This window comes from Rhodamnia argentea, chromosome 10 (genome assembly GCF_020921035.1).
Source record: "Rhodamnia argentea isolate NSW1041297 chromosome 10, ASM2092103v1, whole genome shotgun sequence".
In the NCBI taxonomy this organism is placed as follows: Eukaryota; Viridiplantae; Streptophyta; class Magnoliopsida; order Myrtales; family Myrtaceae; genus Rhodamnia; species Rhodamnia argentea.
In genome coordinates this window covers 8,268,158-8,296,115 of record NC_063159.1, presented here as the reverse complement: position 1 = coordinate 8,296,115, position 27,958 = coordinate 8,268,158, and the positions used below count along the sequence as shown (strand labels likewise).

The 27,958-nt window shown below is 43.0% G+C and overlaps 7 protein-coding genes and 1 non-coding gene across 13 annotated transcripts; 5 read left to right on the top strand and 3 right to left on the bottom strand.

Annotated features, from left to right (window-relative positions):
• The first annotated feature begins 463 nt into the window (after window positions 1-463).
• Window positions 464-3,259, top strand: LOC115739095 (DELLA protein RGL2-like). 3 transcript variants are annotated; one of them, XM_030671994.2, is made up of 2 exons: window positions 464-630; window positions 1,306-3,259. In XM_030671994.2, the coding sequence occupies exon 2, from the start codon at window positions 1,306-1,308 to the stop codon at window positions 3,061-3,063; it is 1,758 nt and encodes a 585-aa protein (XP_030527854.1). In that variant the 5' UTR covers window positions 464-630; the 3' UTR covers window positions 3,064-3,259. The 3 variants fall into 3 exon arrangements, with proteins under 3 accessions (XP_030527854.1, XP_048127455.1, XP_030527852.1); XM_048271498.1 differs by having other exon boundaries at window positions 464-644; window positions 1,334-3,259; XM_030671992.2 differs by having other exon boundaries at window positions 464-644.
• Window positions 3,260-7,941: 4,682 nt separating this feature from the next.
• On the top strand, window positions 7,942-8,709 carry LOC115739223. Its single transcript, XM_030672230.1, has one exon. It carries the CDS (start codon window positions 7,942-7,944, stop codon window positions 8,707-8,709), a length of 768 nt encoding a protein of 255 aa, XP_030528090.1.
• A 17-nt stretch (window positions 8,710-8,726) lies between these two features.
• Window positions 8,727-9,638, top strand: LOC115739222 (DELLA protein RGL2-like). The gene has a single exon (XM_030672229.1). It carries the CDS (start codon window positions 8,727-8,729, stop codon window positions 9,636-9,638), a length of 912 nt encoding a protein of 303 aa, XP_030528089.1.
• Window positions 9,639-12,551: 2,913 nt separating this feature from the next.
• LOC115739121 (probable bifunctional TENA-E protein) lies at window positions 12,552-14,657 on the top strand. Its single transcript, XM_030672050.2, has 3 exons — window positions 12,552-12,780; window positions 13,815-14,032; window positions 14,140-14,657. Exons 1-3 carry the CDS (start codon window positions 12,625-12,627, stop codon window positions 14,447-14,449), a joined length of 684 nt encoding a protein of 227 aa, XP_030527910.1. The 5' UTR covers window positions 12,552-12,624; the 3' UTR covers window positions 14,450-14,657.
• Window positions 14,050-17,132, bottom strand: LOC115739119 (lichenase-like). Of its 2 annotated transcripts, XM_030672046.2 has the most exons (3): window positions 16,978-17,132; window positions 15,406-16,439; window positions 14,050-14,060 (listed from the first exon to the last, which is right to left on the bottom strand). In XM_030672046.2, the coding sequence occupies exons 1-2, from the start codon at window positions 17,066-17,068 to the stop codon at window positions 15,418-15,420; spliced, it is 1,113 nt and encodes a 370-aa protein (XP_030527906.1). In that variant the 5' UTR covers window positions 17,069-17,132; the 3' UTR covers window positions 14,050-14,060; window positions 15,406-15,417. The 2 variants fall into 2 exon arrangements, with proteins under 2 accessions (XP_030527906.1, XP_030527905.1); XM_030672045.2 differs by lacking the exon at window positions 14,050-14,060 and having other exon boundaries at window positions 15,331-16,439.
• TRNAH-GUG lies at window positions 15,156-15,227 on the top strand. The gene has a single exon. It is a non-coding gene; the product is annotated as a tRNA-His (tRNA).
• A 4,648-nt stretch (window positions 17,133-21,780) lies between the features above and the next one.
• Window positions 21,781-23,774, bottom strand: LOC115739120 (zinc finger CCHC domain-containing protein 10). 2 transcript variants are annotated; one of them, XM_030672047.2, is made up of 2 exons: window positions 23,620-23,774; window positions 21,781-23,120 (listed from the first exon to the last, which is right to left on the bottom strand). In XM_030672047.2, the coding sequence occupies exon 2, from the start codon at window positions 23,047-23,049 to the stop codon at window positions 22,276-22,278; it is 774 nt and encodes a 257-aa protein (XP_030527907.2). In that variant the 5' UTR covers window positions 23,050-23,120; window positions 23,620-23,774; the 3' UTR covers window positions 21,781-22,275. The 2 variants fall into 2 exon arrangements, with proteins under 2 accessions (XP_030527907.2, XP_030527908.2); XM_030672048.2 differs by having other exon boundaries at window positions 21,781-23,050.
• A 1,673-nt stretch (window positions 23,775-25,447) lies between these two features.
• LOC115739123 (outer envelope pore protein 16-2, chloroplastic) lies at window positions 25,448-27,770 on the bottom strand. Of its 2 annotated transcripts, XM_048271748.1 has the most exons (8): window positions 27,539-27,770; window positions 26,964-27,015; window positions 26,759-26,833; window positions 26,553-26,584; window positions 26,429-26,462; window positions 26,158-26,225; window positions 25,696-25,850; window positions 25,448-25,625 (listed from the first exon to the last, which is right to left on the bottom strand). In XM_048271748.1, the coding sequence occupies exons 1-7, from the start codon at window positions 27,665-27,667 to the stop codon at window positions 25,707-25,709; spliced, it is 534 nt and encodes a 177-aa protein (XP_048127705.1). In that variant the 5' UTR covers window positions 27,668-27,770; the 3' UTR covers window positions 25,448-25,625; window positions 25,696-25,706. The 2 variants fall into 2 exon arrangements, with proteins under 2 accessions (XP_048127705.1, XP_030527911.1); XM_030672051.2 differs by having other exon boundaries at window positions 25,448-25,850.
• Between the last annotated feature and the right edge of the window lie 188 nt (window positions 27,771-27,958).

The window sequence follows — 27,958 nt, the reverse complement described above, 5'->3', positions numbered from 1 at the left end:
CGACTAGACAGCATGGGGGTCCCGCTCCCCGGTGAGCGGGCGGGGGTCCGGGGCCGCCCGGCGGGGCCGGGGGCAAGGCGGCGCCCGCCCGCTGAGGGCGTTTTATGTTCGGTTATAGAAGGTTTTCTATGGAAAAATTAAATATTTTAGGCTATGTGGGCAATTTTGTAATTTGTGCCATGTAGGGTTTCGCTATATATGTTTAGAGCGAAACAGGTCTCTATTATGTAGAGAGGATGTGAGAAAGAGCGGCCGTACACTTTTCTACGTTATTAGTGAAACAGATCTCATCTCCCCGTGGACGTAGGTAGGCGGAACATCTCCGCTGCCGAACCACGTAAATTCTTGTGTTGTGCGAATTTCCATTACTTTCTTGCATCGTTGATAGGATCGAATTTAGATATTCAACACTTCCTAGTTAAGCTCGGTACTTGTTCGTCGTCAAGACTTCAATCAATCTTGACCAGTTGTGACTCGAGAGGTGGTGACTTAAAGTTAAATTTGAGGCGTGAAGATCATCGTTGTGGCTTGAGTTCGGCATGGCTTGTTCTCGGGAAAATTCCTTAGGGAATTGTTTAAGGAGCATTTATCCGGTTTCCGGCAGTAAAAGCTTGCAGGACAGTTGTTAAGGTACCGCAGTTCGGGTGAGCATTTCAGTCCTCCAAGATGTTTTATCTCTTCCTGATTTTGCGATTCATGGGGTTCGGCTGATGCTCGAGGATTAGTTTAATGTTCGCAAGACACAAATGGTCGTCCTAACAGAATATCTGTGAAAACAGTTTATTCTCGCGTTTCCAGGTCGCAAATATCCTAACCTGGACAAGGAACTGAATCGAACTTTCGATTTTTCCTAAGTTTTTGTGAGTTTTGTCTTTCTAATTTAAAATTCAAAGTGGGTTTGTACATACGTAACCAGACAATGAAGTTCAGACAGCGCCAGGCAAAGCCTGTCTGGATTGTTTTCAGAGCTGACTAGGATTTTACGAAGAACGTAAATTCCGGCTCATTATTCGATCGTATGAAAACTACTCGTCAAACCAAAACTCCTAGAATAATTGACTGTGGTTCCACAAATTTTCATGGTGTAAAAACCATATCTTTAATATATATCGTCTACAATTGAAGTCACAACTACAATTCCTCCTAACTGAGTATCTTCCAAGGAATTTTTCCTGAAATAAGCTGCTCTTGCGCTTCTTGTTATGTGGAACTACGTACCACCACTTGTATAGTGTAGTCATTCAGCATCCTATCACGGGGGTAAAAATCTGGATAACAAACTGAGAGCAACGTTTGCAGTTTTAGATGGCAACTTCCGCGTTTGATTCTGTAGAAAACAGCTTTTGCGGAGTTGAGGACAAGCTGAGTTCGACGAACAGAAGCTGCGGAAGCATCGAAGAAGAAAGAGCTCAAATCCCAGTTTCAGAAGCGGAAGATTGGGGAGAGTCCAGGGACATCAGCTTATTTTCGGGTTACGGATTTCATGGCAGTGACATGATGAAGAAGCAAGCCCCTTTTTCTGAGGATCAGCAGCAAGAGCAGCTACAGCAATCGTTTTCGGAATATGGGCTCCTCGATAATCTGCGAAACGATATTGCCTCTCCTCCTATCCAGACTTGTCTAGACGAGATCGCTAAGTTCAGCAGAATCTCTACGGAGCTGCAAGATATCATTGAGGCAAAGAAGGACATTTCTTCACCGCCACTCGAGCTTCTGAGGAACTATCGGAGCGTGTTTAAACGACTGAGTGGGGATGGGGTGCTCAATCCGCACACCGAGAGCAAAAAGGCAGAGCTGTCGACTTCTGAAACCATGAGGATTGCCAGCGCCAGATTTATCCAGTCATCTTCCGGGGCAGCCGATGATCTTGAGCTACTAGGCCATCCTTATGATTATTACTTCTCTTGCTTCTCGGAAGATGAAATAAGGAACGTGCAACTTGCCGAGATCCTTCTAGCTGCTGCTGAGAAAGTCGGATGTCAGCAGTTTGATGCAGCGCGTCAATTGCTTGACCGGTGTGATGAGTTGTGTTGCAGCACAGGAAATCCGGTGGAACGGGTCGTATACTATTTTTCTGAAGCCCTTAGAGAGAAGATCGATCGGGAAACCGGGAGAGTCAGCATAAAGGGCCTGGGAAATAGGATGAACTTCGATCTAGATGAAGATATGATGCGGCCGAGCACTCCGCGCATCGTGAATCACCAACTAGTCCCATTCTCTCAGATCCTACAGTTCTCCGCAATACAAACCATCGTGGAGAACGTGGCAGAGGCTAAGAAAGTTCATGTGGTTGACTTCGGGATATGGAGCGGCGTCCAGTGGATGGTCCTAATGCAAGCCCTTGTGGCTCGACGCGAATGCTCCCTAGAGCTGTTGAAGATAACGGCGATAGGTACTTGTTTGCAGCAAGTGATCGAGGACACAGGTAAAAGACTGGAGACTTTTGCACAACTGTTCAACGTGCCGTTTTCTTTCAAAATAATCATGTTGCAGGACATCTTAGAACTCAAGGAAGATCTTTTCGATCTGGACGAGGAAGAATCCATTGTTGTCTATGCTCGGTTCCTCCTTAAAACGATGATTTCTCGGCCTGAGAGGCTCGAGTCCGCCATGAAAGTGATGAAAAAGCTAAACCCATGTGTGATGGTGGTTATCGAAGTCGAGTCAAACCACAACTCACCGGCTTTCACAAATCGGTTCCCTGAAGTGCTTTTCTACTATAGCGCATACTTTGATTGTCTGAAAGAGTGTCTGGAACGAGATGAAGAGAACAGAAAAATTCTCGAATCTGTGTACTTTGGACATGGAATTAGGACCATGCTGGCTGCCGAAGGAGAGGAAAGGAATATTCGGCACGTAAAAATCGATGTCTGGAGGGCATTCTTCAGTCGGTTTGGAATGGTCGAGGTAGATTTGGGCATGGCGTCGCTATATCAAGCAGATTTGATGGTAAAGCAATTTCCTTGTGGAAGTTCTTGCACGCTTGACATGAATGGAAAATGCCTTATTATTGGGTGGAAAGGCACGCCTATTCATTCTATTTCCGCTTGGCGATTCGAGTAACAAGTGTTTACAGGAGTGCGATCGCACACTTGCTCTGTACTTGTTTGCTGTAGCTTAATCTTGTGGCAAACTCTTGTTAAAATCTTTGCTTATATTCGTCCATGCGTCCAGTGAACTTGTCTCGTTTTGAATGATCAGAATGTTCGCTAGGCTGTTTTTACTCTACTGGAATGCGATAAGAGAGCTTCTTGTGTTAGCCTATCTTTGGTTTGAGATTCCTTCCTTGAGGTCTGCAGTATCATGACAAGATTGCAAGCTCCATGGTTTGTCGCTTCCCAAACAATCCCGAGAGAAGTATCATACCGTGTTTCTTTCTTGTTCGTGTGTGATACCGGAAATTTAAGATCTTTTACTGATAGTATATGTTTATGATGTGTGTTATCTACTGCTGTATGACTTGTGTGCTACGCAAGGATCTTTCTTGTGTGATTTTCGCGATATTCCTACATGCGCTGCAGATGTAGCTGTGTATTTGCATTTTGGATGTTGCATTGATCATGCTTTTAGTTTTAGTGTGGGTCAATTTCTGAATGGCTTGGTTACTGTCACAAATCAAGTTAGTTTCTTACCAAAAGAAGAATGTAATTGATCAGATCAAGAATGCAATTATTTCCTTTAGGAGTATCTGTATAATCATAGCAGAGCCTGCTAGTGTTCCACTTACTCTTTTTGACACTTGCTCTTGCGATTCAACGTCCGACCGAATTCTGTTTGCTCGCATTGACTCCCCTGGTATGTGCGCTCTCTGGGGACATGGCGGTTCGCGCGTGTTTGTGGTGCAAATGATGGCCGAAAGCACTACTAAATATCGTCAATGATGCTGATGTTATTGCACTAACTAATTGGTAATCCAACTAGTTATCACCATCCAACAAGATGAGGAAAAGGGTCATGGCATGAAACAAGGAAACAATGGTTAGTCAGCATGATGACCATGGAGAAATTCACTTCTTCAAAGAACAGAAACACCTCTAGGTACTACGTGTGGGCGAGGGAATTTGAATTCTGAGGTTTGCACATGACGCGACGGCCATCAGAAATGAAGCGAAACATCTTAAAGTTTCCATTAAGAAATTCGCCATCGCCCAATTGGATGGCAGTTCTTGCAAGCACGCTGAGACTGGAATATAAGTCACGCTTTGATCTGAAACGGACATCTCATATGGTGTCACCAATTCCCATCCAAGCCCAACGAATGGAATATGTGAGATTCTAAAAGTTAATGGACCTAGATGATTTCTTCAAGCACATCTCTTTGACAGATTAAACCGATTGCAGACATCATTCTCGCAGTAGAAAACGCAGTGTAGCTATGGGGTCTCAAGGAAGATATCAGGATAATTTGCGAATCTATTCTAACTTCTTCGATGATATTGCCGATTTTCAGGACATTGGCTCGGGACATGAGAACATGTTATATCTAGAATTCCATTGCCTGTCGACTGTGCAGGCCTCCCATGTTTTCTTAGCAATAACGACCAAGTTAACGGTCTATTCGGTCTGTTGAAACACCGAAAGGATTTCAGAAAGGCATGAAGATCCCGACATTCAACAACTGGGTGGAGCAATCTTTCTGTTGGAATTCTTGGATCATTGATATCGACTTGATTGCAGAAGCACGGGTTTGACGTCACTGTTTTAGTTGGGAATTTAATGTGCAAGTGTGTCTGTGTGTAGGACATGTCTGACAGAAAATGGACAAGGTATAAGGTGTCTGAGTTAAAGCTGAGTCTGAGTCTTGATCGTTGAGAAATTCCAAAATAAAGGAAAAAAGATAAAACAGGAGCCAAATCTGAGTCTTAGAAATTACCCCCAAATTTTTTTCGCCATCGTTTTCATCTTCTTCTTTTTTTTTGTGCTCTTGCCGACCACGTAGGATTCGGATCTGAAGTCCGACAAAGGTGTAGAATATGAACTATGCTTTAAGAATAATACAGTCACTTTCACATTTACAACTTTAGTCGTCTACTTGATCTACTTCACTGCTTCGAAAACGCGCGACTCCCGAATTGGTCGTCATGTTCCTTGTTTTCCTACACACCAAAGTACTAAGGACTTTTATTCTGTACAAGCATGTTTTTGAGAACAATGTGTATGATTTTTACTTTTCGACTCCATTAATTTCACGAAAAATGTGGCATCCATAAAAAAAATGACTTTTAGGAAGCTGTATTTTAGGAAAATAACGATATTTTTTGGTATTTGGCTGAAATCTGAAAACGAACTAGAAAATATTGTTCGCCATTTGGAAAGGAAAATTCCAAAAATTTTAAGAGTTTTTATTTCTTTTAAATATTTCTTTGATTCTTAAAATTTTTAGATTTTCAAATTTTTAAATATTTTCTTTTTTTAACTCTTTTTCAATTTTTTCTATTTCTATTTTTTCTTTTGTTTCGTCCTCCGCCAATTGCCGAAGGCGAAGCTCTCCGGCCTCGAGCAAGACTAAGCTCGAGGTCGATGAGGCCGAGCCTTGCCTCACCGGATCTAGCCAAGGGAGGCGAGGCAAGGTCGAGCTTCGCCTCACTAGATCCGGCCGGGAGAAGCTGCACTCGAGGTCACTGAGCCAAGCTTGCCCTTGGCAGCCTAGCTCGCCAACCATGGGCAAGTTGGAGCCTCTCCTATGGCCGATCTCTAGCTATCACCGTAGCCGATGACCAACCAAAAGAAAGAAAATAAAACAAAATTATTGAAATAAAAATTATTTAAAATATTTGAATTTTTTTAAATAGATTTTAAAAAATATATAATTAAAATGAGAAGAAATGTGGAGGGAAGACTTTTATTCTGTACAAGTAGGTTTCTGAGAACGAAATGTACAATTTTTACTTTTAGCATGTAGACTAATTTAAGAAACACATTGATATGACTACTTGTGTAAAAAAAAAAAAAACCCCCATTTGCCCTGACGGGGTCTATAATATTAATCCAAATGTTGGTTTTGATCGACATGAATTTCTCGACTGTCTCTTTCTTTATTGTATAATTTATGTTCTTAATTATTTTCATCGGTAAGCAAGTGAAAAGGGACAATCAACATCGGCGATTAATCCTGTCCATTACCACGAGAGTGTCAATATCCATAATCAAAATATTCATTTGGAGTCTTAACTATTGACTTTTGTATACCGTACATTAATTCTTGACTCTTGATAGTTGAGAAATTCTAAATTAAAGAAAAAAAGATATAACAGGAGCCAAATCCTTTTTCTTTTTTCTTTTTTTTTTTTGGCCGGAAAACAGGAGCCAAATCTGAGTCTTAGAAATTACCTCAAATTTTTGTCGCCAGCGTTTTCATCTCTATTGTTTTGGAGCTGATGCCGACCACGTAGGATTCGGATCTTAAAGTCCGACGAAGGTGTAGAATATAAACTATGCTTTAAATATAATACAGTCGCTTTCACATTGACAACTTTGGTCGTCTACTTGACCTTCACTGTTTATTCGTTCTGGTCAAAACATAAGTTAGGAATTGCACCGCTTAGCGGCGGCGATCGAGAGGGCTCACATGCCATAGGAGCGAGACAAAAAATCATTTAAAAAAAAAAAAGTTTAGAAGCCACTCCTGGTGCATATATTTGCCCTAACATGAGGAGTTCTCTCATGTGTTCTTCGCGAGAGACTTGCATGATCTGAACCAAGGACCAACTTGAGCTCAAGAAACAGTCCTGGAGGCGAGACCAGAGCGACCAGCAGAGGGCGAAGGGACGGCGGCGGCGATGTTGCTGAGGAAGTACCGCCCGATGTAACACTGCGGCCACCAGGCACCCTCTGATCCTCAGCATCCTACTTGGGTACATCAGCTACGACTCCTTTGAGCGACGGCCGGTACGTTAGCATTCGTGCTTCTTCATTCGTTTCGTCTCTACAGACACCGTTTTGTGCACGGCATGACCTCAAATACCCTTTTGTATCCATCCATCCACTCGCTCATGCATCGATGATGTTCGAACTTTAAGCTTTCGGGTCGTGTTTTTTTTTTTTTTTTCCATAATTTGTTGTTGAACGTCGGTTGAGAGGAAAGACATGAAGCCTTCCCTTATAATGTCTGTTGTGGCAACACATTGATGAAGAAGCGGGGCTTCTAAAACCAATTATAAAACTCAACTAGCTATAATTATGTCCTATCTTTTGCCTGGTTTTATCTTCATGTTTTGCCTTTCTGATGTAGAGTTCAAAGTGTGTTTGTTTATACGTACCCATATGATGAACTTCCAACAGAGCCAGGCAAAGCCTGTCTGGGTTGCTCTCGGAGCTGATTAAAATTTACCCAAGAATGTAGATTCCGGCTCCATGACTTTTACTCGGTTAAACTCATTTATTTTAGGGGTGAGCATGGTTCTAGGGTAGAATCGAGAATCGAACAATCGGGCCGGTGGGCACCGGTCAAGTTTTAGATTTTAGGGTATGCGGGGTAGGTTTTAGGGGGAACCACTCACCCCTAATTTATTTTACCAAATGAAAACTGCTCGTCAAATTATTTCTCGCCCCAAATTTTTTGAGGAAAATGTGTTTTAGGAGCAAAAACCATAATTTTAAGACTTACAAAGTAGATAATTGTCATCGGGCACGCTAAGGTATCACACATTACTATGGGGTTTCAATGAGCCTTATCAGGTTAAGATTATACATTGGACATGCCAACATGGAATCAAAACTAGGTTTTAATCCATTTATTTCAAGTAAGAGGCTCTAATTCGTCCATTCCACGTGTCGTCCTCAATCCGGTTTGCACATGAAGTGGGTGTTAAAGTATCTCATCCCACTTGTCTATCGGGCTCAATAAACCGAATGATCATGTAGTGTTGCTGTACCTATCAGCTTAGTTCTTAAATAGTTGATTATGATCCTACAAAATTTGATGGTGCAATTGTCTCGACAATGTCAAATTACAGCTGTGAAAGCATCATTGCAGGAGAAGGATTGCAAGTCCCGTTTTCGGAAGCGGAATATTGGGGAGAGTCCAGGGACATCTGCTCTTTTTCCGATTACGGATTTCATCACAGTGACTTGACAAGGAAGCAAGCTTTTCTTTCGGAGAATCAGCAGCAGGAGCAGCAACAATCATTTACAGATTATGGGCTCCTCGATAATCTGCGATGCGATGTTGCCTCTCTGCCGATCCAAACTTGTCTAGACAGAATGGCTAAGTTCACTAGAATCTCAACCGGGTTGCAAGATATCAATGAGGCCAGGAAGGACAAGCCGTTCATGTTTTCTGTAACTTTGTTCGAACTTCTGAGGACCTATGGAAGCAGATTTAAGCGACTGACCGGGAATGGGATACTCAAGCCACACACTGAGCGCAGAAAGGTGGAGCTGTCAACTTCTGAAACCATGAGGATTGCTAGCGCCAAATATGTCCAGTCGTCTTCTGGGGCAGGCGATGATCTTGTGCTGCCAAGCCATCCTTATTACAACTCCTTCTCTTGCTTATTGGAAGACGACATAAGGAACGTGCAGCTTGCCGAGATTCTCCTAGATGCTGCTGAGAAAGTGGGATGTCAGCAGTTTGATGCGGCGATCGACTTGGTCGACCAGTGTGATGAGTGTGCTGCAGCACAGGAAATCCGGAGGAACGGATTGTGTACTATTTTTCCAAAGTCCTTAGAGAGAAGATCGATCGGGAAACAGGGAGAATCAGCATAAAGGGCCTGGGAAAGAGGATGACTGTCGATGTAGAGGAAGACATCATGAGGCCGAGCCTTCCAATCATCGCGTATCACCAACTAGTCCCTTTTTCTCAGATCCAGCATTTCTCCTCGATACAGACCATCGTGGAGAACGTGATGGAGGCTAAGAAAGTTCATGTGGTTGACTTCGGAATACGGAGCGGCATCCAGTGGATGATCCTAATTCAAGCCCTCATGGCTCGACAAGAATGCTCCCTAGAGCTGTTGAAGATAACGGCAATAGGTACTTGTTCGCAGCAAGCGATCAAGGACACAGGTAAAAGGCTGGAGACTTTCGCTCGACTGTTCGATGTGCCGTTTTCTTTCAAAATGATCATGGTGCAGGACATGCTAGAACTCAAGGAAGAACTTTTCGATCTGGATGAGGAAGAATTCATTGTCGTTTATGCTGCGCTCCTCCTTAAAACGATGATTTCTCGGCCTGAAAGGCTTGAGTCCACCATGAAGGCGATTAAAAAGCTAAAGCCGTGTGTGATGGTGGTTATCGAAGTCGAGACGAACCACAACTCACCAGCTTTCATAAATCGGTTCGCTGAAGCGCTTTTCTACTACAGTGCCTACTTTGACTGTCTTGAAGAGTGTATGGAACGAGATCATGAGAACAGAACAGTTCTCGAATCTGTATACTTTGGCCAAGGAATTAGGACCAGACTGGCGGCTGAAGGAGAGGAAAGGAATAGGCGGAACGTAAAAGTGGATGTCTGGAGGGCATTCTTCAGTCGGTTTGGATTGGTCGAGGTAGATTTGGGCACGGCGTCGCTGTATCAAGCAGATTTGATGGCACAGAAATTTCCATGTGGAAGTTCTTGCACGCTCGACACGAACGGAAAATGCCTGATCATCGGGTGGAAGGGCACGCCGATTCATTCTCTTTCCGCTTGGTGATTCAAATAACAAGTGTTTGCCGGAGTGCATTGCGCATACTTGCTCAGTACTTGCTCCGTGCATTGCGCATATATCAGAAAGTACTACACTTTTTACAGATTTCTCAAATCCTTTGTTTCTTCTCTATTTCATGTCGGTCCCTACACATAGTTTTGCGATATCTTCTCCACCGTCATCCAGTAATCGCAATGGCCATTCAGTGAAAGACATTTGCGCCATTGAGTAACTTGGTAGCTCATCAGAAAACTAACAAGGATCCTCCTGTTTACTACCGAGAGAGATTAAAACTCAGCACTGTAAGTTGTCTGTGACAGACTAACATAGAACATTTCCACCACTATCGTCAGAAAAAATGCAACTGTGGTCATACAAGAACGCTTTTCTTGTTGATCTATGTGATGCATATGAGGAACGAATGTCGACATAACCCGGTACAATTCGCCCTTCTTTTCTCAGCTCAATTTATTTCGCAAGCACCTAGTCTCATCGAATCTGTTCAGGGCCGTCGCAAACAGTATCTTTAGCAGCTCATCATCGAATGGGTATTGCTGTTTTTTTTTCCTTCTCAATGCCGAACTGCCACCGGTTGCCGAGCACAACCGGCTTTCTTCAGTTACAAGTAACTGCTTTCGCACTAGCTTTACCATCCTAAACCAAAAAATCTCTTCGGCGACTTCATCAATCCTACAACTTGTGATCAGAAAGCAGTTTGTGCAAAATCGCACCACCGAGTCATTGTGCCGATTGTGGTTCTTGATCAATGTCGGCAACCACTTCTGTGCATTACCAGAAGAGTTTCGTAACAACGTTCGGAACACTCGATTTGAGCCATAGTTCTTCCTTGTTTGGTATGTCATACATTCTTAACTCTTGATAGTTCCAAATTTTCCAAAACAGCGAAAAAAAAAAAAGAGGATTCAACAGGAGCCAAACTCTTTCTGTGCTTCGTTTTCATCTTGTTTTGGAGCTCTCGCCGACCACGTACGCTTTTGTAATGTCATACCCCTATCTTATAATGTACAGGAAAATGACACGGCCGTCCTCGTACCTAAAGGACGCAGCCTCAGATAAAAACCAACATAAGCTTGATATCAAATATATATATCCAACTATATATACATATAAACATCTGTCTAAACATAAAGTTGGCTTCTCTATCAGAGTTTCTACAATCCTCAAAGATATTTACATATCATCACTCGACTAAACCCAACGACTAACAACATATATGTATACAACTTCTCTTAGGTCATACCCAAAATCTAACTCCCAAAAGCCCCCGACGTTTGCGCTCTCGTTCTAATTGCCGTTGACTCAAGAGCCCGAAAACATGTAAATGGAATGGAATGAGCAACCATAGATCAGTGAGTAGTACATATCTCTTCTAAGCGGATCGAGCACTCATTATGCACAATAATAATATCAAAACTCTAATTCACATAAAATGATTAATGTCACTTTAGCTTAACGATATATATACATATATATACCAGAAATATTTCATTAGTCACCAATATAAAAATCAATGGTCAAGTCTATTGATCAATCTCCATCATACCAAAGATCAATGGTCCATTCCATTGACCAATCTCTTGCTCATATGAAACCACGATCACAACATAACGCCTAGTGACAAGGCGACCAAGATTCCCCCCTTGGTAAGGTATCCACCTATTATCAGCCGGTGGTTCGGCCCCAAAGGATATCCTGAAATGGTATGCATACCCAAAAACCCTTAACTGGGTTCATGGCCATAATGAGCATCAAATCGACATTTACTAATAATCCGAAAACCAATCCAGAATCCATTTCATAAACCAGAATATATCCCACAACCATTTCGGATAAACCGGGTTCACAAATCGAAACACATATTTCACAATTCATTTCGTAACACATTTCTGAAGTGGTTCGTAAGTATCAAAACGCAATAAATGCTCGATCCATAATTTTTATGCAACAAATATGCCTTTAGTGTTCATAATATATATATATATATATATATATATATATATATCAAATCCGTACCATCTTCAAGTTATGACTTTATAAATTCATAAAAGAGATAAGCACCACTCACCTGATATAGCCTAATTCAAACCTCGAAAGCTAATTCAAGCCCACGAACTCGAATCCTATCAATTTAGCGAAAACTGGTATCACGGTCAAGCAAAAATGCTACCATAACTACGAATCGACTAAGTTAAGCTCATTCGCTAATCAAACTATTCCTACGTATTAATAAAATGCTTATCCGAATCGTATAATCTAAACTATTCATAATGCGTAAGCGTAAAACTTCAACTATATGGCGTAACTTCGAAACTATTCCGATTGTACTAACAAGGGGCTCGAATACTTACTAGATGCTGAAAAACGCAATTGATTCGGCTTGATTATTGACCAAAACAAATTTATTTCTATCTTTCTTCTTCTTCTCTTTGCGTTTTCCTCTCCCTGTTTTCACGATGAATGAAGCACTCTCTCTCCTTTTATAATCTTGGCCGAGCACTGTTATTTGAGGCGGTGACTATTTTTTTAATAATTTTTTTTTTTTAGCAGTCAAATGGTCAATAGACCACATGGCATCACAAGGCCAAATATAAGGCCAGATGTCATCCGCATATTACATGTAAAGTCCAAGAAAATTGTAGAGTCTGGCCCATGCGGAAAAATCAAAATACCCACTTTGCAATGATGCGATTTAACGGCCGCGATCGAGTCGTATGCACCCGATTAGTCAGAGTCGTGAATCATGCGATTCTCAACGTGACATTTTCGCGATCGAACGGCTGGGAAGCAACCGAGCTCATGGGTACAGATCATGCAAAGTATTGTTAAAAAAACCGGCGCAGATTCAGACCGTAGCGATCGACCCCCAGGCGGTCCCAAAAGCCTACAAAAATCCTGTGTTTTTTTTTTTTTTTGCCGAGACCGTAAAGTCAAAGAAGCTGAGAGACTGGCTGAGACCGAGGGAGAGAGAGCCATGGAGGCGGGACTAGAGCGACCGGCGGAGGAGGAAGGGACGACGGCGATGTGGCTGAGGAAGCACCGCCTGATGTACACGGCGGCCACCAGGCACCCTTTCATCCTCAGCATCCGAGACGGGTCCGTCGACCTCAACTCCTTCAAACGATGGCTGGTACGATTGCGTTCGTGCTTCTTCATTCACGCTTTGTCCCCATAGAAATCGCTTCGTCCGCTGGTCTATCTCGGATACCCACTCTTGTCCACCCATTGATTCATTCATGCGTTGGTGATGTCCCGGCTTTGAGCTTTTGGGTCGGACTTTCTTGACAATTTGCTGATGAATGTCTGCTGAGGCTAAAGATACGAGCTTTTGGCTTATTTGGGACAGGAAAGGGTATGTGCAGAGAGGTGTAATAGTTTGGGCAAGTTAGTGGGAATTTCCGTAGATTAGGCGAAAATCGCACTTTTGCATGGATGGTAGATGATTGGGATTAGATGTGCAGGTGGTTCCTTTTGGTTAGACTTCGGGTTAGGATTGTATGTGCTCTGTTCAGTAGCAGAGGAATTGCGAAATGTCTCCGATCTCTTGTGTTTCGGAGACCGATATATGTTTCCTAAATGGTGGAAACTTGTTTCGACATGAGTCTTGACAGAGCTAGGCAGCCTGACCGATTGTTCATACAATGTTCGATTGTTGACAACGGGATAAACATGTGGCTCCATTGCCGAGCCTGTTTGAGCTTTTTGCTTCTGGAACAAACAGTTGCATAACCAAATTCAAAAAGAAGTGTTTGATTTTCGCAAAAGGACATGTAAAGATCTTGCATTTCATCCTAATCTGTTGGTACTTAGCTGCAATAAAAGTAGTTTTGGGTTGCTTAAAACCGGGCGATAATGGAACTGTCTGTGAGAATTCGCAACGTAAGACTCATGAATCTTGAGGGAATTCGAATGCACCGGAACGTAAACTTGTTCCAATGCTTGATCTACAATGCGAGACTTTAGATCACGCATTGCTCGTTGGAGTTGATTTTCTTGTGAAGTTTTGCTGATTCACAGTGCGAAATGAATGGCCAACTTGCTATGTTGTTGTGTTTATGAAGTTGCAGAACTCGAGCACAGTTGCTGTGTTTTGTTTCCTTGACATTTACATGTTTTCTTGAAAAGCTTTTGAATTGTTGAGTCGGGTTGGAAAAAATTTTGCAGGGACAGGATTACTTGTTTGTTAGAGCTTTTGTTCCTTTTGTATCAAGCGTGTTACTGAAGGCTTGCTGGGAGTCCGATGATAACTCCGACATGGAAGTCTTACTGAGCAGCTTGGCTGCTCTAAACGACGAGATCGCATGGTTCAAGAAAGAAGCCTCCAAGTGGGGCGTTGTCCTAGCTTCCATTGCCCCTCAAAGGGTGAACAAAGACTACTGCCGGTGAGTAGTCGTGCAAAACGCTCTTGCGCTTCGAAATTAAGAGCTCTCGAGATCGATAACATTATCTTTCGCAACTGTGATATTGAGACGCATCGTTGCTGCAACAGGTTTTTGAAGAGTTCGATGGAACCGGGCATCGAGTACACGGTGGCGATCGCTGCGCTTTGGGCTATTGAGCTCGTCTACCAACAGAGCTTCGCCTACTGCCTCGAAGAGGGCTCTAGGACTCCGCCGGAACTCGCCGAGACATGCCAAAGATGGGGGAACGAAGGTTTCGGCCAGTACTGCCAGTCACTCCAGAAAATCGCGGACCGCCAGCTGCCAAGGGCGACCAACGAGGAACGCAAGAAAGCCGAAGCCGTGCTGCTCCGCGTGCTCGAACACGAAGTGGAGTTTTGGAACATGAGCCACGGATGAACTAACCAGAGCTTTCAGAGGGCATGGCCATGGGGCGGATGGCACGGCAACGTTTGATCGATCTTGGACATGTTTTGTGGGACTGTGCGGTCAACGGTCAGTGTCGTGAAGTTTTGTCTTGGTGTCTTGCGCGTTCAGTGTATTTTCTTACACTCTTTTCTTCTGTCTACAAAGCTTGAAGCTCCAAGCAGTTCCCCAGCCTTGCTTAGCTGAAACCGATGACGAAGTGGGATAGCTCGTCATAACAAGTTTGAAATTAGTGGTTAATATGACAAAAAATTTATCAATCATAAATTCATTCTAAATTAATTTGTGGCAATAAAAATTTTAAATCTGTATATCCGAGATAAATTTATCTTTTTAATTTTTGTTAAATTAGGTTAATATCATGAAAAATCTTAAATTGGTATGCATACGATGAACGGATTTTAAAAAGTTTAAATTGGTGTGTACCGTCAATTACCACGTGTATTATGATAAATAAATAAAAAAACCGTCACGCGTCATCTAAATTAATAATTTGATGGTAAAATTTAAAGATAAATTAATAATGATAAAATCATCATAAGTGTACCGGTTTTTTATGATAAAAAAATTAGTTTGAGATAAATTCCGGTAAAATATTGATTCGAGATGTGTTGGGTATCAGTGCTGTCGTCGTACTAATCCTTGAAATTATTTGGGAATGTTTCCGTTGTAACCGATAGTGGCTGTAGTTTAGTGGTAAGAATTCCACGTTGTGGCCGTGGAGACCTGGGCTCGAATCCCAGCAGCCACAAATCACAATCTTTTTTATTTTGGATCAATTTAGGCTCAAACTTTCACCAAAACGAGGAACAACATCACAGCTCTTGAAGTACACAAAAAAAAAAAAAAAAAAAAAGTCACAGCACAACAAACCACCAGAGATTTCTCTTTATTTCAGATTTTTTTCCTAGGGGATGCAAAAGCTCCACATCTGCTTAGCTTCACATGTCGCTCTTAGATGGAGTTGTGACATTGTGATAAACATCCCAAGTCCTCCTTCCCTCTCCAAAGTTGAGTGGGTACTTGGGCTGCTTGTTTGGGAAGAACACCCCGAAGTGCTTCTCTAGCTCCGGCTGCTTCTGGTTCTCGTCGAACAGGGCGAATATGTAGGCCTCGATCGCCCTGTTCGGCCGCTTCGGCGTGCCTCCTTTCACGTGCTTGATCAGGTTCCCATTGTACGTCCTCGCGTTGTCGGCCGTCGTCCCGACTCCGCCCGCGGATGGCCACCCGCTCTCCGAGACCACCACCTGCAGGGCCGCCCCGCCTGCCCTCTCGAGAGCGGAGTACAGCGCGTCCAGCATCGCGTCGAACAGGTTCCGGTACTCGCGGTTCCCGTCCCGGACGACGACCGACGGGGAGGTGAAGAGGGCGTAGGGCAAGCTGATGTCTTTGGGGTTGCCGGCGTAGCTGAAGTAGGTGTAGATGTTGGCCAGCAATGGAGAGTTGGCGCTCGCCAGGAAACTGATGATTGGGTCCAAGTAGGACCTCACGTCCCCTCTGAACGCACCCTGGGATGGAGGGTAGGAGTTCCCTATCAGGGTCATGTCGATGGCGGTGGAGACTTTGATTTGGTTCTGCAGGCCGGACGATCTGAGCGCGCCCTGTATGTTCTTCATCGCGGGGAGGACGAATTTGGCGTACTGCGCGGTGCCTCCGTTGACGGGGCTCACCTCGTTGCCGACGGCGATGTAGCGGAAGTTGACGCCCGGCGAGTAGTTCTTCACGTTCCTCTGTACCCACGTGTTCGCTTCGGCAGGGTTAGAAGCCAGGGCTTGGAGGCCCGCGTTGGGGACGCCTAGGATGAGCTCGATGTTCGAGCCTCTCAGGGCTTGCAGAGCTGCCGGATTGGGGTCGTAGATCCTCATTTGCTTGATGCCGTGAGCCTTGTAGAGGTCGACAACCTGTGATGCCGGCGGTAGGTTGTTCCCGAGCATCCCATAACAAACTCCTACGGATTGCACACCTGTTTGCAAAATCCAAAAGATTAGCTGCGAAAGAGAAGATCGGAAACTTTGCGAAGCGCGATCGGGGTATCGCCGTCCTCAATTCATGCCTCACTGGAAATGCCTCTAGCAACAAGTGATGACTAAGTTAGGATTTAGTAGGAGAATCAGCCCACTGTGTCAATGTATCGGTGTTCGGCATCTAAAGCACTCAGCTTCACGGAATGGAATTCCTTCTATGGTTACTGAAAAACACAGGGGCACTCTAGAGTTCAGCTCAGCAAATCGGAACCGGCTCGTCGAGCATTAGAACCAGATGTGTCAATCGAATCGGCGGGTGGAGTTGAGAATTCGCATGTGGAAAGCATGTGCTAAAATGGATTTAAGCATTCAGTAAGATCACCGAAAACACATAAAACTCCGCGGCTTCAAAACAATGAAATCATAGGAAGCTTTTGCAAGAGGAAATAATGGACAGCAGAAATTGCGCATACAAACCGACACCGAATACGGTGTTCATCCAAACCGACATAAAATATGACAGCATCGTCGCCGTACCTGCCATGCAAAGGTTGGCTATCAGGAGTCCCAGAAGACAAACGTTAGGAGCCGGTGAGCAACCGCCCGCCATGGAGACAGTTTTAGCCATGTGAAGAGACAGAAAGAAGGCAAGGAAGGAACCTAGGATGATGGACTATGGTCTGAACTGAACCTATTTATAAGGAGCCAAATTCACCGTAGATGGCCTAATTGTCTGAGATGTTTGTTCTTAGCAAGGAGTTGAATTCCACAGTTTTGACTGACTCAAGCCATGCTTATCTTTCTTTCCTCCCATCTTGTTTTTTTACCACTAATCCGAACCATCGATTCACGGACGTCGCTCTCGGGTTATCTGGATTCGGACAAGTGGGATCGAATTCGATTGTGCAGAAACTAATGTCTTGAGTGAGTAGATGTCGTTACGCAAAGCAATCGCCTTTTTCCCTGTCGGATAAGGGCTTTAATGTACAGTGCCTCTTTCCAGGACACTGGAGACATGCCAAACTCCTAAAAGCCGCCTAGGGGGCTCCTAAAAGCCGCCTAGGGGTCTAAAGCTTCTTCATCAGTCACCTTTTCACCATCATCGACTCTCCCGCTCAACTTGCATCCTGCCACGTTAGAAACGTGACATCTATAAATTAACTCACTCGAAATAATGTCCACTTTGATCCATCCCATACCGAACCTCAATTTTATCGTACAAGCAGACACTTTGTCATCCATCTCAATAGTACTTTAACCTGAGCACACTTAACTTTGAAATTCCAAAGCAAAGCTTTTCGTTGCGTCTCTATGAGTTGATTCTCACTTTTCGTATGTATATTTCGGAATCGCTCTCCCTATATTCGATGTGCAATTTGATTCATTCTTGCCTCCTTCACCGTTCTAAAGGTCGGGGAGTCAATCCTCAATTTGAGAGCAGTGATTCCCGACGCGATCTCGCCTGTTTATTAAAGAAGATGATCTGACAAATCCGAAAATGACACGGCACGACACTCTTTTTTTAGCATATCTTGTGACAGTGCAAAGTCTTTGCAATGGCATGTCGCCAAGGATATTCTTGCCTATTCATGATGAAAGTAGGAGGAAGTGGGATGAAAAGTCAAAAGCAAAGTGTTGGTGTTTCATTATGAATTCGCTTGGCTCCATAGTCATTACTGCCAGCCGTGGAGGCGGCTCCTGTGGAAGATGGAACGGTGGCGACAGTGATGTTTATAACCTCTTTTTACTTTGTTAGTCCCAGCATTTGATGTTGATGTCTAGACATATCAACAATTGAAAATGGCATCGGAAGCAGGATAATCGAATCTCCTCCCTCCCTTTGTTGTCCTGTTGCTAAGCACGAAAATGAGAATGGAAGTTGAGAAAGCAGGAGGTAAAGGAGATTTTAAAAAAGAAAAAAAATGGTTCATTTATTAGAAATCACCCAAAAAAAAAAAAAATTCAAACTTTTACGCCCGTGAGAACCTTTTTAGATTCCATCCAATATCTTGTAAAATAAATGAAAACGAACAATTCGGATGGTGGCGTGTGACGTGAATCCAACAAGAAAATTTATAAATCTGATGTCCGGGCGAGTGATTCCGTTGAAAGGGATTGCTCCCGCATCAAGATCTAAAAAAAAAAAAATGATGAAATCTACTAATTTTGCCTTTCGAAAATCAACTGAACTCCCTAATTTTGCCCAATGAATTTGGTGATGAGCTAAGTCACAGGCCGATCATCCAAGTTGTCTTCTACATGCGGAGTTGTATTCTATACATGATACTACTGAGGATATTGGACGAAAGACTTTGGCCTTTTTCGTGACACGGAAATTAGTCATAAGCATATGTGAAACATATCTATTCTCGGGTAAATGTTACATGGATATATGTGGCACAAGTGCATTAGTTTGAGATTTTTTTTGTAGTATCAATCCTTGAAAATGAGAAAATTAGAGAGTTATTCCAAAACCAACGTTAAGGAGAGATTCTCCAAATATGTAATTTGGAAAGTCCAATCCAAAAGCTTTTAGTAGTTGGATTATGAGTGGCACGTGGAATTTGACTAATGGGGGTTGGACCCATATTCGCAAAAGGGACAATACTTGGCTCTGATACCATGTTATAAAGCCTAATTCAAAAACCTAAGCAGATAGATGGAGGAAGACTAGAGCATCCATTGTTAAGCAACGTAGAAGAACAACTTCAACAGTGCCAAACTCACCGAATATTGGAATGTAGCGACTAGTATCATTGGCTCCTTAACAAATTCGAGTTCGCATGAATTGCTTCGGAAGCAAGGGTTCATTTGTTTTGCAGAAAATGAATAATTCAAAAGATATTTTTTTATAGCTTATCGGACATAAATTGCTATCGAGTAAAAAGACTTTTCATTGATCAATCATCTCTAGTAAACGAAACGGGATCTCCATGTCCTAGGATGAAGAATTGAGGAAAAAGATGTCCAATTGTTATCGAGTAAAAGGACTTTTCATTGACCAATCATCTCAAGTAAACGAAACGGGATCTCTATGTCCTAGGACGAAGAATTGAGGAAAAAGATGTTCAATTGTACCTCAACATAACATAACATGCATCAGTTACACACAACTCCTGCTGCTGTTTGCTTCCTTCAACTGCTACTCTGATCCGAATCAGATTCGGCATCGAAAGAACAGGAGGGACCGCACCGGCTTGGCGTCCGTGGCCGCACCTCTCCTCCTGAATCAGATGAGGAGCTGTCGCTCGAGCTCGAACCCCAGCTACCCTTCCTGGAAACCAATTCGATCGTCGTATCAGAGGAGGATCCTTCACTCGAGCCGCTCGGTTCCAAGGCCGAGGGTGGAACAGGCGACTCTGAGGACGTTGAGTTGGGCAGAACGAGACTCAGTCGCCATGTCCCTTCCCCCGAGTCCGACGAGGAACCGTCAGACCAGCTACTCTCCTCCGAAGATGATTCGGAATCGGATGGCTCGAAGGACGAGCAATCCCGCCTGCACCTCTTGCTCGAGCTACTCTCCGTGGAAGAAGGCTTGCTCGATCCCGATCCAGATTCCGACACGCCGATGCTAGGAGAGTCGGTACCGGAGTCGGATGGCTGCTTCCTTTTGCTCCCCCGGTCACCCACCGAGGTCTTCTCTTCAGGCACCTCGGTCATCCCTTCCTTGTCGCGCTCCTCCTCCGTCTTCTCTCTTCCTCGTCGTCGATGCCGGGATTGCCCAGTTTACTAAAGATTGGTTTGATTTGATAGATGAATTCAATCTATTTCAAGATTTATCTCGCGAAATAAGATTGATTTCTTTCTAAGTTTGAATCATGATTGAAATTGAAGGGATCATGGTGAGAAGTGTTAGTTATCCAATTTATTTTTGAAGGGAAAATTATGTAGTCCATGAACTTTTAATTTGACAAATATGATCCATGAACTTTAATCTAATATATAATATGATCCATAAATTTTTAATTTATTCAATATGATTCTCGAACTTTTAGAAGATGTTCAATTTAGTCCTAAACTATAAGAAAATATTCAAAGTCGTCCCTAAACTTGAATTAATGGAAGGATCGAACATCTTCCTATAGGTTCGGGAACTAAGTTGAACATGTTTCAAAAGTTCATGGACCATATTAATCAAATTAAAAATTTAGGCATCAATTGCATATTGAATCAAAGTTTAAAGATCATTTTCGTCACTATCCCATTTTTAAATTATGATCTCATCCCAGATTTTTCATTGAATTTTAGACTCGTAGTATGGAGTTAAAGTTATCTATTCGGTAGACTTTTATCTTAATGGAAAACACGTTTTTAATAAATTCCATGAAAATGGTGGGTTATAATGGTATTGTAATTCAAAAGTAAAACGATCTCTATCACTTTGAATCGCGATTTCTTGAATCTCTAACACTTTCCAGAATTTCAATTTAAACCATTCTTAACTCTATTAAGTAAAAACTTTCTTATTCCACGAAAATCTAAATTCATCTCTCGGATTAGACCCATTTCTTGTAAATAGTAAAATCTTAATGTCTGTTAAGTGTTTTTTATCAGTTGACATCTTACCATAATTACATTCGAATCTTAAAATGTATAAGTTCTTCGTCTTTTTCAATCTAAATCCAGATCCTCCACTTCTTACCATAGTTAATTTCATTTTCTAAAGTGGGTTTCAAAATATTTTGTCTTTGTTCTTTTTTCACAAATGCAACATCTTTCTTATAGCTTCTGCGTTTGCACAAAGCAAAACTGCTATGAGGGGGATGAAATTCCAGTTTTAGATTTGATGGCGAAAAGCATATTTCAATGAGAGTCGAAGATAATTTTTGTAATCCCATGAGTCTCTTTATCTTAAATTGGATATTGAAATCTCCACATTATTCTAAACCTGACGCCAAATTCAAATCATCCCACATCCTACACAACTACTTCGTTTCCTGAGTTCATTGGGTTGCGGATAAAGACACAATCCAGTTGAATTTCTGCGGTTCAAGTCTCCAGTCCACCCTTCGTGGACTAACCAAGATTCCCAAAATAGACCGGGGAATCAAACTTATGACCTTCGACTAACAATAATAAGTAATCTGCCGTTCACAGGGTAACTTTTCCTTTGATGGACTACATGCAATCCGAAAGGTTGGTAGGAGAAGTCAACAGGATGAAGCAATTCAAGAGAAGTCAACAGAATGAAGAGAGAAAATTGGTAGGGACTAGATGTTTGATGAGAAGATCCGGAAAGGTTAGTAGGAGAAAATACTGATTGGTGCTAATGGAAAGATTGCACAATCAATCATGCAAACTCCTGCTGGTCAAGTATTCTGGAAAAGTTCATAACACTAAATAGAAGATGATCTGATGGTATAAACGGAAGTCGTCTAGCATATGTCATAAGTAGAACTAGCAGAGACTATGCTGCACCAGCAACCACAATGTCAACAATATCACCAGAAACTAAAACAATCATGTAAACCACAGGTAAAGGTTGTAGGTCTGCTAAAATCCATAAAAAGATTGTACTTCTGAGATAAAGGGCAAATACCTGCTACGACATGAAGATACTACCAGGAAAAGATGTATCGGGAATTCGCTACATGCAATCACAGAATGACATTTCCATCAACTACTGGATCTATAAGCAAGAAATAAGCAAACACCTACGCATCTTAGAGCATCCCAGTCCGCAGGACCTACTGAACCTCCTTTCAGAGCCTCCCCAGAAGAGATGGGAGATTAACAAGGGTCAAGAGACTAATGGAGCTTGTGCTTTACTCGAAAACAATCACATCGCATGCCACAGTCACGCCATGCACAACTCCCTTAATCCATACTGCACCTTCAGCGCTTTTTCCTGTGCCTTCTGCTCTTCCTTCGGCTGCTATTGTCATCAGAATCCGATTCTGAAGCAGAGTAAGAATCAGATGACTCAGACGACGAAGTGTACCGCCTGCGCCTCCTGCTCTTCTGTTTCTTCTTCTTCCTCCGCCGCCTCCTCTGCTCCTCCGAATCAGACGATGAAATGTCAGCCGAACTACTCTCCCTGGAAGAGGAATCCGATCCAGATGCCGACTCGCTCTCACTCTCAAAAACAGAAGCCTCACTGTCGCTAGCAGAATCCGAATCAGATTTGTATTTCCTTTTACTTTTCTTAGAGCGCTTCTCAGTCTTCTCCTCCTTGATATCTGGATTTTCAGGTTCATAAGATAACCGCGCTTCCGTATTCAGTTTGGGATTCTTAAGCAGCTGGGTCCTCGACGGTCGTGAAATGTAGACGCGCTCATTGGTGCATTGGTAAGTCCAATGTCCCGGCTGATAGCACTTCTGGCATTGCGCAGAACCACCACTAATAGAGACCGAAGCCTTCAAATCTTTCCGTTCACCCAGTTTAACAGCCTTCTCAGTACTCATCAAATACATTTGTCTCTTTGCTTCCCTCTTCTCCTGCCATCTACTGGGCCCTTCCTCTTTTTGCCCATAAGCATTGACATTACGAGCAGCCGCTGCCGCGGCTCGTTCAGCCTGCGCACGGCTAAGACCTTTCGCGGCACTCAGAGCGGCGGCCTTGATTCGTTCTGCCGCATCTTGAGCCTTCTCTTCTTCCTTACTCGACATCCTATAAAGTACAGTTGTTCAGTTCAGACACTTCTCAATCAGCCAAGCCCGACGCAACTTACTTTTCTAGCCTGCAGTGAGGAAAAAGATAACCCCAAATTCTTAAGCACGAAAAAGGCTCAAAGACAATTACCCACAAGTTATATGTAAAGTAAACTGGATCGTGCTAAGAAATTTATCCCCGCAACAAGAACAACCCAAAGGACCGACGGCTTGCAATCATGAAATCAGAAAAGCCCCACGAAGCACTTAACAAGTGTCAAGAACCATCGATCGCAAAGATAATCAGACAACCTACTCGACCCCCTAATTACGCCACCGGAAGAAGAGAATCCGACACTAAGGAGATCATTCGTGATCGCCGTTCTACCGATTCCATCTGCTGCACAAGAAGGACGAGTTCGATTCCGCGCAATCTAATTAAACGGCAAAAACCCCTCGATTGGAAACGCGTCGAAACTAGAGGAGAAAAAGAAAAAAACGACGATCGCAAACCCCCAGCCGCGAATTTCAATAGACAAAGACGGGACTTTGGAGGTGGAAACGAAGAGCAAAGTTGGCATCCCTGACCTGGAGTACAGGCGTCGCTGACTATGTTTCCAAAGCCGACGGCAGCTCCGGCACAAGTGACCAGCCCTTTTACAGCAAACTAACGCGTACCAGAGGAGGAATCTCGGAGCAGATCTGAAACCCTAGAGAAGCAGGATGAAGAAGAGGATGAGATTTTCTCAGATGTCGTAAAAATTCATAAAAAATAAGGAGAGACAGTGGACTGGGCCGGGCCCAGTTAGTAATTGTAAGATAATCTCTGCCTATTAGAGACTGTGGACTGGGCTAGTATCCGAAGGACTGGGCTAGGCCCAGTTAGTAATTGTAAGATAATCTCTGCGTTGGCTCCCCCCATGTCAGTTTTAACGCACTTCCGTTCAACTTGCCAGTTTTAATCGGTCAGAATTCTCAATTCGGATCGGATTACCTAGAAAAACCCATATAGACCCATGTGGATATTTATTTTTATTATTTTGATATGTATATCATATGTAGACAATCGACGCGTAATTTCCTTTTCTTGTTTACTATTTAAAATTAATGAATTGAATTGAAAGTCACGCTAACAAATTCTGTTAATTTGAAATAACCAATAGAGACGACACCATAAAAAGTTAAATTTTGTACAAGGACCATAAAAAGAACCAAATCAAACAATATTTTAAGTTTACCGATTAAACCAATGCTAGTAGTATTCATGTGTCTCACAAATTTTTGACTGAATTTACCCTAAATTAATGCTGACTCCTAATCGTAATTAAATCTCCATTTGTTCCGCAAAAATCAACGATATGAAAAAAAAAATTCCTAAAAATTGTTTATGTTGCTCGAAATAATTAGTAAATTGAAGATGTTTTCATTATCGAAAATAATTTATGTCTAAATATTTTCGTGGATCTAAGTTGTATATTTGGATATCGTTACGTCCGATAGACATTGTTATATTCTATGTAGCATCGACGCTCTCCAAGAGGCTCCGCATCGTGTCGGACACCCGACATGCTCCGACACCCAGTCAACGGCTTGTCGAATTTTCAACACGTGGTCAACTCTTTCGACACATGCGGTCAATTTTGAAAATTTTCAATTTTTTAGGGACAAAAATATAAATTTATAGAAACCTGATATTCTTTAAAAAAAAATAAATCCACGGTGGATTATTAGAATGGAATGTAGTTGAATTTATCAATTCGAAACAATGAATGATAATAGCAAATGAAGGATTAATGTTTTCAGTATAAATTCCTTCTATGCTCTTTTTTTTATTATTTATTTTTTTACGGATTTGAACCAAATTAAAAATAATCATAAAAATGACAATTCATATATATATCCCAACTTGTTGAAGTTCTTTATTTTTAAGAAAAATGTAAAGGGAATAGCAACATCCTTAGCATTTACTTCCTTCCACAAACTCCTCTCGGTGTTGCTCATCCGATGGCAGGGACAAAGTTGGTGTTTCGAGTTCAGAAATTGGAATACGCAATTCTTTGGGTCTGGCTGTTTCGGCCCCTTGTCCATAACAAAGAAAGCGACGCAATATGTATCAACAGAGCCTCAATGAGGTTGCCTCCTGAAGTCAATCTGCTCAGTCCAATCTACACTGACCAACTGGCCATCATAAAAGAGTCGGGAAGGTTAAGGATTGAGGTAATGTCAGGCAAAACTGATCGGTAAAACCAAACCTGTCAAGATGGATTCTCAATTTTTGAAACCGAAAACCGACCTGTAAACTCCAGAACCGGCCTGGAACAAGAAGACTTCGATCCCGCGACAAGACTTGGATCACTTTTTTCCTCAAACCATGCTTATTCGTACCAGGTAAAAAGCCCAAAAAGAGAAGGGGAAGAAATGAAACGTGATGCTTTCAATATCAACAAGACCTGAACAAACATCAACTAGCTCCAGCCATCTCTCGCCATCCTAAACTTCCTCGCCGTGAACACGCAAACGTTGCCAAGTATAAACACTTCGCAATCGAGGCACTTTAGAAGGATCCAGTCCGGACAGAACAACTTTACAAGATCCTGTGGTCCATGCTTATTTAAGAAGACAGAAGGGGAAACTAAGTTTTCTTCTCCAAACAAAAAGGCCCACCTCTGGGCATGTCAAAATATCCCTGAAAGGAGGTTTGCAGCAGTGGAAATCGCAGCCCCGGTGATGGCGCACTGCACAATCTGCTCGTGCGAAGTGTCGTCCTGTGTGAGCGCGAGCGCCACGCCTGTGATAGCTCCTGCGACTGCGCTGTTCTTCTGCAACATACCATTCAATAAAGTTCCGTAAACACACAGAATCATCGTTCTATATGCTGATGCCCTTAAGAACCGGAGACGTGAAAGCAATTTGTTCACAAGTGAACTTTAGAAGTTTCAATAGTAAAGCCATTATATGATATGCCATCCCAAGCTCAACAATAGATGTCAGACTTGATTGTGATGCATGAGGCGCAGATGCAAAACCAACACGGAAAGAAAATATAATGGCGAGATTGTGCTTACAAGATGTCATCTACAGTGCATTAATTGTTGAATAATCAACGAAAAATCAAAAAATTATTACCCAATCATGTGCTCCGCGGGCCTCCTTCAACCCATATGTTAAACCCGAGTACACACCAGCAGCCAGTCCTGGCCAGCAGACCAAACAACCTCAGTCACTAACAATACCGAGTTCATATCTTATCACTCGATCGGGATTTTCAAGCCAAGCCCATGTTAAGGAATCTCAACGAACAATTCTGGAGCTGAAAATCTGATGTTCCTAACCATCCCTAGACCCTCAACTCAGAAAATCACGGAGACACAGAATCAAGAAATTGTAACATGCTTACCCCACTGCAGGGATTCTTTGCCAGTACTCTTCACCTGGATGAATCAAACAAGAAACACGAATCAAGAGGACAATAATTTGAGATGATACAGAGAATCACATTAGTTTATGCTTATGAGACTCACCATGGCCTCCAGGGAATTCCTGTTGGTTGCTCCTACGCAGCACACAAGAACAACAATTAGAATGGCAAACTTGAGAGTAATAAAGGAATGATACATTAAATATGATCATCTGGAAAGAAAGTAATCGTTCGCGTAGCGATTAGTCTTCAATCTCCATTGCACAGATTATAGATAAGCAAATAGACAGGAATTTAGAATTCCTATACCTCTCAGCCCAGGGAACCGCCGTTTCTTCGCACCTGGAATTTCTGGTACGCCATTGCCCGAATCCAATCCCGCGCCTGTTAATTTAACACCAGCCCTCGTTGTCATCTTAACAGGAATAGACACTATCACAACATGTATATGTCATTATTCATCCTCTTCTCAACTCAATACACAGTTCAACGCTTCCCAAGGGACCAACTATACCTTCAACCGCTGCGAAGTAGGCTTCCCGCGACACGGCCTGAATCGCTCCAATCTTTGAATTTATGAAAAGGCAATGCAGATGCTTAGTCGATCAAATCACCCAATTTAGAAACAGAGACATTGCTAAAACCAAACATTACTAAAACGTGAGAAAAAAATTGCTGAACATTGTTCCAGTAATCTGCTTCCGAGGACAGATATGCCTTCAATCCCAATCCCCTTCCTTCTTTGGTAGATAAAGAACCTCCCATTTCACTTTCAGTCCTCTCATCAAGTCCAAGTCCCTCGATCATACAGAAGATGTCGTCCGCGAACGCTTCATTACACACGAACACATCTTCCGGGACAGCAAACGCACAATCTAAACAAGCGGTTACACGAACATTCCGCGCGTTACCGACGAGGCGATACTCAAGCAAACATGGACACAATCGCAACCTACGCAACGCTGGCCGCGGCTTAAAGCGAATCGAAAACATCTAGCCGTTCCCCTACGCGTCCGAGTCTGTTCATTTGGCAAAGAAACGAAGAAAGAAATGAGGCGATCGAGAAATCGGATGGGCGAAACCCCTCACCCCGGCGGCCTTGATGAAGCTCTCGGCGATGCGGTTGAGCAGAGGGTGGCCGAGGTCGAAGAAGCCGCCCTTGTCGAAGTTGAGCTCGTTGAGCAGCGAGTGCGTCCGAGCCTCCAGGTTCTTGCTCATCTTCCTCGATCTTCTTCTTCTTCGTCGATCAGAGAGAATCCACTTCAGTTCGCTGTGTCGGAGCGATGTTGAGAGACAGAGAGAGACTGTTTGAAGCGGGAAAAGAGGGAGAGAGAGAAGGGTTGGGGAAGGGCCGAGGGGGGAGGGGAGAGAGAGACACGTGTCGCTTCACGCACACGTGTCCATCGTTTTGCGTAACGAGAACGCGATAGTCGTGGCGAATACTAGAAATCAGTTTTGGTTTTTTGGGGGGCGGGGTAGACATGGTCAAATGGGCCCGGCGGCCCGGAA